At 38.2% G+C, this 12,566-nt stretch overlaps 1 protein-coding gene across 2 annotated transcripts in view; it reads right to left on the reverse strand.

Annotated features, from left to right (window-relative positions):
- RBBP8 (RB binding protein 8, endonuclease) overlaps positions 1 to 12,566 on the reverse strand; it is an 81,090-nt gene that overhangs the window by 28,109 nt on the left and 40,415 nt on the right. For both annotated transcript variants that reach the window (XM_079942372.1, XM_079942373.1), the window contains 2 exons: positions 5,969 to 6,144; positions 3,945 to 4,049 (listed from right to left, as the gene is read on the reverse strand). In XM_079942372.1, coding sequence (XP_079798498.1) covers positions 3,945 to 4,049; positions 5,969 to 6,144 — 281 coding nt within the window. The remainder of the gene's footprint in view (positions 1 to 3,944; positions 4,050 to 5,968; positions 6,145 to 12,566) is intronic.

A 12,566-nucleotide genomic window follows, 5' to 3' on the forward strand; every position in this document is an offset into this window, starting at 1 on the left:
TATTTTTCTTATTTCCACTGGAAAAAAATAAAAAACATAATTAAATGGAGTTCTTGTGATACAAGACACAGCATGAATATCAAACCGTATTTATATAGTAACCTTTCATGAAAACACTTTCATGAGAGTTTCACTTCATGAAAACTCTCACAGTGCAGAGATTTTCAGCATTGCATAATTTTCAAGTTTTAAGCTAACACAACATATTTATACAGAATTCACCTGTGTTCAAATATTTTATAAAGTTTTATGTATACGGAGTTTCAATAAGTCAACAAGTATTTATGTAGCACATACTAGGTTTCAGGCATTGTGCTACGAAGAGAAAAGGTTGTTGTCCTCAAGGAGCTTATGGGCTGCTATAGTTGAAAGGTATAAAGAAAATTGCAATAAAATGTGGTAAACATTAAAGGTACATAAAAGGGTCATTTGAACACAGAGCAAGGACTCCTAAATCTGCCTTGAGAAAACAAGGAAAGCTCACCAAGTGTTGACTAAGCTGACCCTTGAGAGAAAAAGGAATTAAACTGGGCTGGGGGCAGAGAGGATTCTAGGTATGTGGAAGGTGTGATATGTGAAACAAAACTGCATGTTCAGGCAACTACATGTGGTTCAACTGCTGGAAATCAAAGTGCAAAAGCTAAAATGGTAGTTAGGACATGAGCGCAGACAGGTTGATAAGGGATCAGATTATGCTAAAGAATTTAAAATTTATCCTGTAGACAATGAAGAGATAGTCAAGGGTTTTTTAATGGAGGACAGATGCAATATTTGGGCTAAAAAGGTGATTCAGACAGGCTGACAGAACAAGAAGCGCTCACTAATAGGCAACGGGACTAATTAGATTACTAAGAGTCTCATGAGAGATGCTGATGGCCCAAACTAGTATAATGTGGGTGCAGAAGAATGTGCATGACAGATGTGTAGGAGGTGCAATCAATAAGACTTGGAGACTATTTACGTATGAGAGTTGAAGCAGCAGGAATCGAAGATGATTCGAAGTTTTCTGATTTAGGTAACTCAAAGAGGTATGTAAACTGTCATTTACTGAGACTGTAAATAAAAGGATGAGCAGGTTTGACAAGAAAGTCTCACTTTGGACGTGATGAAGTGGAAGGATATCCAGGTATAGATGTTCAATAGCAGGCAGATACATCAGTTTGGAATTCAAGAGAAAAGTCTTGGAAAGAGATAGATTTGGAATTTATTATCATATAGGTGGTAGCAGAATACTAACTCTAAGTGAAGATTCCTCCAGAAACAGAAAATGAGAGAAGAATAGGCCAAGGATCATATATACTGGGGACAGTGACATTTAAAAGACAGATGGAGAAAGAATAGCCAGTAATGGAAGGTGAAAAATGAACAATAAGTAAGAGAATCAGGAGAGTGGCACCACTTCAAGAAAAAGTGTGTGCACTATCAAATGTCATAGAAAGGTCAAGTAAGATAAAGACTGGTAAGCATTCACTAGATTTAACAACCAGGAGGTCTCTGATGACTACTGCCAAGCAGTTCCAATGTAATGAGTGAGAGAAGAGAGTGTGAGGATGTGTCCGCTTTTCTCCCCCTTCTCTCCCTCTTTTCCGCCCTCCTTCCTCCCTTCCCCTGCACCCCTTTTTCTTCCTGGAGTGAATGGGAGTTGACAGAAAGGAGAAATTGAGCACAGACTGCTTTTTCAGCTTTGAAGAGAAGCTCTAGCTGAGAGTGGAGACAATTAAGAGGGGGTTATTTTAAAAGACAAAAGATAACATGTATCTTTATGTTGAAAAGAACGAACCTGCAGAGAAACTGGAGATACAGGATAAGAGAACAACTGATGGAGTAAAGTTCCGGCAGCAGCAGCAGAAAATGGGCTCCCGAGTGCTGAGAAGCAAGGTGCTGACACAGTCTAACGTCCCCTGCAGCCTTTGCCTGACAGTCTGTCTATACACATGCACACAAACATACATACACTAATATAAATAATTTGTAGCTTTCAGAGTATAGGCTCTGATTTTACTAATTTTACTAATATAAAATGAGTAAGTGATTAACCATGGCCAGTCCTCCCAGTTTTGCTCTGCATTTCATCTCCTCTCACTTTTTCAAGGATCTAGCAATTGTTCCCTCTTTCTCCAGAATTACTCATTTCTCTCTTTACAAGATCATTCCATCAGCATAAAAACATGCTGAATAGGCTATAATAGTCCATCTTTTAAAATCCTCCCTGGACCCATGTTTCTCTTTAGCCACTGTCCGTTCTCCCTTCCCCCTTCACCACAAAAAGGCCCTGAAGGACTTGTTCACAAGTGCTCCTTCCGGTTCTCTTGAACATGATAGTCTAGTTGATCACCTCTACACTTTAACAACTCTCATTGAGAGTTAAACACTCAATGATCCCCAGGGGACCGAATCCAACGGTCAATACTCAGTCTTCATCTTCTGCGACCTATCAGCTCTGTTCTCCACAGTGACCACTCCGTCCTTTCTCTCTTGGTTTAAAGGACGCCACTTTATCTTGGTTCTCCTATCTCACTGGCAGCTCCTTCTCTGGCTACTTGGTTGTTCCTCATTTTCACAATCTCTAAATCATCATCCCAACAGCTGCGATACTGCCTCCGAGGAAGTGAAAATGGTTCTTGGGGGGCAAAAAAATATTTTTATGTATGAGACACAGATACACATACACTCAATACAGTATATCTGCAGTATTAAAATCTCATGGGGGAAGTGATGCAGGGGGGCGGTGGGGTGTCTAAAAAGGCCACGTGGGAGTGATAATAAAAAATAGCTGAGACTCACTCCTTTACATAATGGAGTGCCTCAGGGCTAAGTACTGGAACTTCTTCTCTTTCCCATCTTCACTCGCTTGGCTATCTCATCCAGTCTCATGGCTTCAGACACCACCTACATGCTAACAACTTCCATTTGTATCTCTATGCTAGACTTCTCTACATTCACACCCACCTACCCATCCAAAATCTTTACCTGAATGTCTACCCGGCATCTGAAAACAAAATATTCTCAAAACCAAACCCCTACCCTCAGCCACCCTGCAAACCTCCTGCTCCCTGTCTCTCTCCTCTTAGCAAATAGCAACTCTAAAGAACAGAGTTGCCCAAACCAATCTCCCTTTCACTCACTCTGCCCCAGCCACACAGAGCTCCTTAATGTTCCTCAATCAAACCAAAGAACACCCCCACCTCAAGGCCTTTGTGCTTACTGACTTCTCCACCTGAAATGCCCTTGCCCCAGAAATCAACACGACTCACTTGCTTCCCTCAGTCTCTGCTCAAATGTTGCTTTTAAAGTGAGCCTTTCAACAACTTTTTTTTTTTTTTTTTTTTTTTTTTTTGCGGTTCGCGGGCCTCTCACTGCCGTGGCCTCTCCTGTCACGGAGCACAGGCTCCAGACGCACAGGCTCAGTGGCCGTGGCTCACGGGCCCAGCCGCTCCGTGGCATGTGGGATCTTCCCAGACCGGGGCACGAACCCGTGTCCCCTGCATCAGCAGGCCAACTCTCAACCACTGCGCCACCAGGGAAACCCAAAGTGAGCCTTTCTAATATCTCTTCTTACCCTGCTTTATTTTTCTTCAGAGCCCCTGATCCATCTAACATATTTATTTTCTCTCTTCCCCAACTAGATTGTAACCTCTATGAGGTTAAAGATTTTGTTTTGTTTAGTGCCCGGTATACATTAGGCATCCAAATATTTATTGAATGAATGAGTAAACCACAGTAAAGCCTTATTTACTTAAAATTACTAGCAATTGTAATTACTGTGGATAGGGATATTAATATGAATTAATAACAGGATAACATTACTTTCCAATATGAAAAAGACTGCTAAACAAATAATACAAACAAAATTATGGAAAATATTTTAAAATGTTGTCTAATTCAGACGGTCACTCTTGTCCACCAATTTTAAACTTATACAGTAATCTCAGTATCTTGCTTACTAGCCACTGGAGCTTGACTCTGATCACAAGTGTCAGCCACTAGAATTTCACGTTCATTATGTTTATGTGGTGGATGAGTTGAAGACTTTGGTATTTTTCTCAATTCTAAGGGAAAAAAGAAGAGAGATTACATATAAACAAAAAATCATGAGAAATGATAAGCCAATACAAATCTATCTTTAAATGCACTAGAAGTGCATTTTATTCACGTAACTTTAATATTCTAAAAAGGTTATTCCTTTAGTTTCACTGAGAAACAAAGTTGGTAGTTAGGACAGTGGGGTAGAGAGGACTGGAACAGATAAATTCTTCTGACCTAAGCCTTCTAGAGTTGTAATATTTTAATGTATCTTTTCCTTGTGTATCATTGCAAATCAGTAGGTTCATTTGAAATGAATATTGCATCATACAGCTTTTTCAATCTTTGTTTTAGAGTTTTCATTTTCTGGAAGGAAAGCTGAAACATGCTTTATCAGAAATCATTCCACTATTTAAGGGTTTAATTCAAAGAAAACCAAAAGAAGGACAAAGTAAAGGGAAATAGACTTTTACTAATTATAACTAGAAATTATCATTAAAAAGCAGTATACATGTAAAAATAAATAAGCATGGGTGGTTAGAAAGAGAAAAGGAGTAACTAGTCATTAAATTAGTTTTAACATAATTTGCATGGCTCAAAAGCATATTTTAAAAGCAGAATTTCATATTCCAAGTAAAAATGATCAGAACAAGATTAAAATTGACAAAGTTTTAAATAGTTACAGGTTATTCTCATACAATGAAGAAATAAACCAAGAGCATTTTACTAGATACAAAAGACAACTTTTCCTAAAAAAGAAAATTGCTGTGATTTGCTTTTCTGGATATTCTTTCAAATGGATTTAAACATGATCTAAATTAAGCCGATGCTTATCTGTAGTGATTCATGTTCTATCTGATACCAGACAAAAAGGCCCACAAATGTTCATTCTAAATCCACGATCTTACATTTTAATTTAGCTCCTAATTACGTGTAAGATTTTTAACAATTCTTTTGTTTTCCACTAGATGGTGATGCAAGCTCATATAAAATGGGGGAAAACTGTCAATTTTCCAGTATCAAAGATTAAGATCTACTGTTTCTTTAAAAGGCATAGCTACTGTCAACAATTTATTTGCATTAGAAAAATATCTCTAAGGCTGTGTATACTCCTTTCCCTCGAGTGCTTTCCTTGTTACAAACAGTTTAGGTTAAGATGAAAGTTTTAAAAATATTTACTTTTAGATTAATATTAAAAGGAATAAGCACTGTATCACATCACAGGATAAATTTCAGGACTACATGAAAAGGTATTTCCAAAGCATTTAGCAGAAATGGTCAACTGGCTTGGAATTAGAAATATGCCACTGACAAGCCACGAAGTAGATACATTATAAAGCCATTTATGGATTTACCACCAAGCGCTACATATTATAAAAAATAAAAATAGCTAGTTAAAGCGTTGGTGGGAGTAGCTGTGGATAAGACTTGGAAACTACAATAGTTTAGAGCCAGGAAGATCTATATTTGAATTTTGACTCACCTACTTACTTGACAGGTTACTTAACCCCTCTAAAGAGCAAATGTCTCCTCATCTATAAAACGAAGGTGCTAGTAGCTACCTCAAACCTGTCCTGAGGATTAAAACACAGTAATAATGTAGTCAAATCAGCAAAATAACCAGCACACAGTAGGTGGAACTTAATGTTAGGATATCTCCTCTTCCCATGTATCCTCCTCAGATATATACACATAGGAATAGTTTTTAAATAAAAAGAAAACTATTCACTACCTTTGTAAAATGCTGAGTGTTTACATATTCAGATGAGCCACACACGTCTATACATAATACGGGCAGTAGATGCCTTCCCAGTCACTTCACTAATGGAAGTTAAACTTACAATTGTAACGTAAGTTACCTGAAAAATGACTATCTTCCTAACAATAGATGAATACTTTTTTTTTTAACAGAACCAGGTAACTAAACTACAACTCCAATCCTTACCCTGTGCACACCCAGAGTGCTCCAGTTTAGTATGTGTTTGTTCTACGTATCGGACGTGGAGGTTCTCCTTCCTTCGTAGTCGGTTAGCGCCAGAAAATGAAAAGGTTGTTATTGGTGAATCTGGAATAACATCTTCCTCAGTTTCAAGATCGGTTGCTTGATGTGGTTGATCATTCCTACAGGAAAATAAGGACAACTGAATGAAAATTAGTTTGATAAATATTTATTAAAACATCTAGCATATGGTATGAGCGACAGCAGAACACAGGTATGAAGCCGTAAGAGATATAATTCCTTGCATCTGATGTTCCAAGTCTAAATACAAGGATTAGAGAAATACTCACATGACTAGAGTACCAGGTGGGGAATATTACTGTGAGAAGTGAAGTAGAAAGTGTAGTTGGTGGTACCTGAGGTGAAATTAAAAGAATTTCAAATGGCAGAGAAAATCAGCAGAGGATCCTCCAAGTTTGAGTTAAAGGCAGGCAGTACTGTGTACTTGTGTTAGAGAAAGACAAGCCGGAACTACATGAAGGAGAGCCTCGACTAAGTGTGCACATAATGTAGAAAGCAAGAGGAAAGGAATGAAGGTTTTAGAGAATGGAAGTAATGTGACAATCTAGCAGCAAGACTGTGCAAGATTGACTGGGACAGAAAGAAAGGAAGTAGTGGCTGTAATAGTTCAGGCAGGAGCTTCTCTGGGTTTGAACTGGAATTCTGAAGATACGTATGGAAAGGAAGGGACCAGTGTTAAACACTCTGGCAACAGAATCAACAAGACTTGGCAAATGACAAATTCAGGGTGATAAATAGTACTAACACTGGTAACACCAACATTTGTTGCAGTTTTACACTGGCAGGCACTGTGCAAAGCGTTACATGTATCAGTTTAAGTATAAGGTATTATCATTATTACTCTCATTTTACAAACAGAAAATACAGATACAGAGGTTAAGTCACTTACTAAAATAAAATAGGAAGGGCTTCCCTGGTGGCGCAGTGGTTGAGAATCCGCCTGCCAATGCAGGGGACATGGGTTCAAGCCCTGGTCTGGGAAGATTCCCACACGCTACAGAGCAACTAAGCACGTGCACCACAACTACTGAGCCTGTGCTCTAGAACCTGTGAGCTACAACTACTGAAGCCCAAGCGCCTAGAGCCCATGCTCTGCAACAAGAGAAGCCACCACAATGAGAAGCCCGTGCACCACAATGAAGAGCAGCCCCCGCTCAACGCAACTAGAGAAAGCCCACGCACAGCAAAGAAGACCCAATGCAGCCAAAAATAAATAAATAAATTTATAAAAAATAAAATAAAAACGTTTAACAGAAGCAGGATCTAAACCCTGGCAGCCAGACTCCCAGGACAACACTGTTATCCTTGGTATAGACCATGAGGCTGATGACTGACTACAAGTAGGACTCAGACTTTGAATTTCTGCTTCTGCTTCTATCCACATTTCACTGTCAGTACTCTCAACACATCAGTCAGAATAGTCTTATTAAAACTTACATCATATCATGTCACTCTTCTGATTAAAACCTGCCACATCTCCCCACTTCACTGAAAACACAAGCCAAACTCCTTATAATGATTGATCTGATCATCCCCCTCCCCCATTACCTGACTCCTCTCATATTACATTCTACTCCAGCCACCCTCGCTTCCCCAGGCTCCTCAAACACACCAGGCACACCCCTACTTTACGTTCTTTGCTCCAGCTGTTCCATCTGCTTGGAATGCTCATCCCCAGATATCACATGGCTAACTACCTCATCTTCTTCAAGTGTTTGCCTTCTCATCAATGCCTGCCTTGAACATGCTATTTAAAACTGCAACCCCCTTCCCACACCCTAGTACTCTAGTTCCTTGTTATTCTGCTGTTACTTTATCCATAGCAGTTACTGCTTTCTAACATAGTACATAATTGATTTGTCTATTGCTCACCAGCCAGAAAGTAAGCTCTAAGAGGATAAGGATCTTTTTGGTTCATTGATACATCACAAGTGTCTGCAATAGTGGGTACTTGGTACATGCCCAATAAATATTTATTGAATGAATGAATGAGAGGTTCCCAGATTTCACTAGAAAAATAAATTTGTGCTGATCTAGGCATATGTTCTTGCCCAATTCAATTCAGGCTCGAAGGCACCTAAAGACTGGGTTTGGACTGAATTGTGGGTACTGAGTAAAATAAAGTTAATTCACTTTAACTCAACTGCCTTTCCCATGTCAAGCCATCACTGACCTTATTTGCCACCAATTTTTATCAGTCTGTCAGGCATTTATGCTTTACATGACAAAACCAGTCTATCCTAATATACTCATCAGTTTGTAATACTACATATTTCAAAGAATAATGAGATTTTTATAAATTATGACCAACAGAGATTTTTTTTAATTAAAAGAGATTAATTTTTCCTAATGGATTTGTATCTTAATTTCCTAGATAATATCAATATTATTTGTGGTCTATAATCCTATACTCTATACTGAGTAAAATCTTTAGAGCGAGTATCTAATCTCTACCTACAATTCTACCATCTTATTCTGGAGAAAACAAAGTAAACTAAAGTCATACGAGAAACCTTTACAAATTAATGGAGTATGAAATCTATCTGACCTCACTTTAATTAATCACATCACAGGCTACCTGCCTATTAGTCATAAAAATTCAACCTGAAACATGAATGAGTCACGAGAAGAAACTGCTTTCCTGGCAGAGTCAAGCTAGAAGTAGCTGGGATCACAAAAGGAAAACACACACACACACACACACACACACACACACACACAAAGCCAGCTCTAACTAGAGGTGTCCAAACTAAGTAAACAAGTGCTGGCTTTGTCCTCCTTTGTCCTGTCATAAAAGAAAAAGAAACAAAACAACTTTCCATGTGTTAACCAAGTTTCTTCTTTAAAGCATTAGGTCTCATTCTGATTTTCTGAGAAAAGTTAACATGTTATGCCACAGCTTTAGGTTAATTATGTACACTGGCCATCTTTCTCCTTCCACTTTTCTTTCTAGTGGCCCGAGAGCCTCCCCTTAAATCCCTGTCAAAACAATTTTAGTTGTCCATTTTTCTAAGAGCTGTAAGGATCCAGGGTCTCCCTTCATAATGAGTCTGTAAAGAAGCTTTTAATATTCAAGCTTTTCTCCTCCTCCAAAAAACTTACACTTCCAGTTAAAATATAATTTAAATTTAATGAAGTAGTTACAGCTATCAGGTTCACTTAAACATTCTGATTTTCAAAAAAAGGGTTCCCTGAAATATACACTAATGAGTCTGATACCCTGCTTTCTTGGAACCAGTTTATAATATGAATAATTCAAATAAGACTAATTTTTAAAAATAGGGTTAGAAAACTAGTTTTCTGAGGAATGCTCTACTGCATATCTCGCTCTCAGGAAGGCATCTGACAGTGACTCTCTCGTTATCTTCTCACTGTAAACAAAAGGGAGAAATACAAACTTGGTATTAATAGAGAAAGACAGACTCCAAACTGACTGAACACCATCAGACAAAGAATTATATCGATGAGGAAACCTGTGGAAGTATGCCTCAGGGCTCCATCCTCAGGCAGGTTTTGTTCAACGTTTATTACTGATTTTGATGAGGGTGCTGATGGAATAGTCATTGAATTTGTGGAAGACACAAAGCTGCGAATAAAAGTTAACCTAATACATGGTAGGAAAAAAATCAACATATGAAAGACCCCCAGAGGTTGGAATAATGGGCCAAATCTAACAAAATGAAATAGAACAGGATAAATGCAAGATAAAAAGCCTCACTGAAGTGAGTCAGAAGAGAGAGAATCCACCTACGCAGGGTGACACCATGCAGGTAACCTTCTAAGGCTGTTTTAGCACAAAACTATACAGAGGGTTTAAAAACTCTGAAATTGAGGTAGACCTGGGTTCAAATCCTGCATCTGACATTTACTAGTCACATTGGGTAAGTTAGTTAACCTTTCTGAGCCTCTATTAAAGTAGATACAGTACTGTACTTTCCTACCTCGTTTTTGTGGGAAAGTGGTGAGAAAGAAATAATATATGTAAAAATGTAATGCAATGCCCAGAAAATAGTATTTAGTCAATAGTGCTCTTTACCTTACAATGAAGACTCCTTTGATAGAAGGTTACCATAACAACTACTATAAAGCCATAGGGAAGACTTTGACTTAGAGGTTCTAGTTAGCAGTAAACCTGGTAAAGAACCGCCAGTATGTATGTTTTGACCACATTAATACAAGTAAAAAGATACAGAAAAATGGAGGGAGCAGTATTGCTCTACTGGTCAGACTATACCTAGAAGACAACTGAATTAATTAAAATATTGACAAACTGAAACATTAAAGAGAAATGATAATTTGAAGAGGCTTGAAGTAATGTCTCACAAAGAACAGTTAATGAACAGAGAATATCTACTCTGTATATTTACCTATTTACAATTAAGACTCAGGAGGGCCCCGTACCCTGTCTTCATGTAAACAAAGGGCCATCAAATAGAAGGCGGGTGGGGGGTGGGGGGGTGGGTAAACTTGCTCCAGATGGTCCCAGAAGGCAAAAATCAGAATCAACAAATATCACTCTGTACAGTGACTTCTACCCAAACTTAGAACTTTTAACAGTATCATCTCGTTAAAATTAAATAGGCTTGGGACACAGTGAACCTGTATAAGAGGTATTCAAACAATGGCTATTTGTTAAAGAAATTATACAAGGAATTCAATTTAAAAGAGAGCACTGATGGAACCCCCTGTCAGCCCAGTGGTTAGGACTCTGTGCTTTCACTGTCAAGGACTTGGGTTTTAAAAAACAAACAAAAAAGAAGACTCCTTTGACTTTCACATCCAGCTCATCCATTTCCCCAAACAAGTCATGACCTCAACACTTAGCTTATTTAATTACTTGCCTTCTGTGACTGGTACAGCTGAGTATATATTTTGAACTTTATAACAGCAAATTTTTTTCTGAATAATTTCTTACTATAGTGTCACTAAACAACTGTCCTACCATAAAAGGTCTCTGTGGGACTTCCCTGGTGGCGCAAGTTAAGAATCCGCCTGCCAATGCAGGGGACGTGGGTTCGATCCCTGGTCTGGGAAGATCCCACATGCTGCGGAGTAACTAAGCCCATGCGCCCCAACTAGTGAGCCCACGTGCTGCAACTACTGAAGCCCACGCGCCTAGAGCCCGTGTTCTGCAACAAGAGAAGCCACCACATAAGAAGCTCACGCAACGCAACGAAGAGTAGCCCCTGCTTGCCACAACTAGAGAAAGCCCACATGCAGGAACAAAGACCCAATGCAGCCAAACAAAACAAAACAAAAACAACAACAAAAAAGGAAGGTATCTGTAACATCAAACCCAGACGAGGTGAGTCAGAATTACTGCATTTAACAAGAAAAAGTATAAATAAAATAACACTTTTTCTGAAGTTCAGGGAAATTTCAGGCAAGATAATACTTGCTACTTCTTTTTCTGACTGAAAGCAAAAGGGAATTTGAGGAGAACAAGTTGTAAAAGAAGTTGGCTTATGAGAATAACTATCTTAAATTTCAGGAGAGAACTGAAAGACACAACGGATTACCTCCTACACTGTTCTAAGGCCATGTACTAAATAAAACATACATGCCCTGAGCTCATCTATATGATTGATCTTCACTGTTATTACAAACTTCAGCCTTTACTTCTTTTCTAATGTATCAATGAGCTTCAACAGAAAAATCTGTGAATTCGAGAACACTAAAACTAATTCTGAACAAATCAGAATTCACAGTTGACCAAGCAAATGCCATTATCTAGTTACAAATCACTTTATAACCTTGGTTTTGGAGGCGTTCACCCATCTAATTCTATAATTCTCTACAGACTAGTTATCATATTTATCTTTGGACTTCATAAATATCAGGGCTGATGTGTTCAAAATACCATAAGCTACATGTGCCAAATTAATTCACAGAACATAAATTAATGTAGGTCAACCACCATTTATCTGAAATCTTTGGAACCAGATGTGATTCAGAATTCAGTTTTTTAAAAATGAAGGGTACACCTAAAGCAACTAGAGAAAGAAGAACAAAGAAAACCCAAAGTCAGTAGAAGGAAAGAAATCATAAAGATCAGAGCAGAAATAAATGAAATGGAAACAAAGAAAACAATTGCAAAGATCAATACAACTAAAAGCTGGTTCTTTGAGAAGATAAACAAAATGGATAAACCATTAGCCAGACTCATCAAGAAAAAAAGGGAGAGGACACTACTCAATCAAATTAGAAATGAAAAAGGAGAAATCACAACTGACACAGCAGAAATACAAAGGATTATAAGAGATTACTACAAAAAACTATATGCCAATAAAATGGACAACCATGAAGAAATGGAAAAATTCTTGGAAGCGTGCAATTTTCCAAGACTGAACCAGGAAGAATTAGAAAATATAAACAGACTGATCACAAGTAATGACATTGAAACTGTGATTAAAAATATTCCAACAAACAAAAGTCTAGGACCAGATGGCTTCACAGGTGAATTCTATCAAACATTTAGAGAAGAGCTAACACTCATCCTTCTCAAACTCTTCCAAAAAATTGC

This window comes from Stenella coeruleoalba (genome assembly GCF_951394435.1).
Source record: "Stenella coeruleoalba genome assembly, chromosome: 14".
Taxonomy (NCBI): domain Eukaryota; kingdom Metazoa; phylum Chordata; class Mammalia; order Artiodactyla; family Delphinidae; genus Stenella; species Stenella coeruleoalba.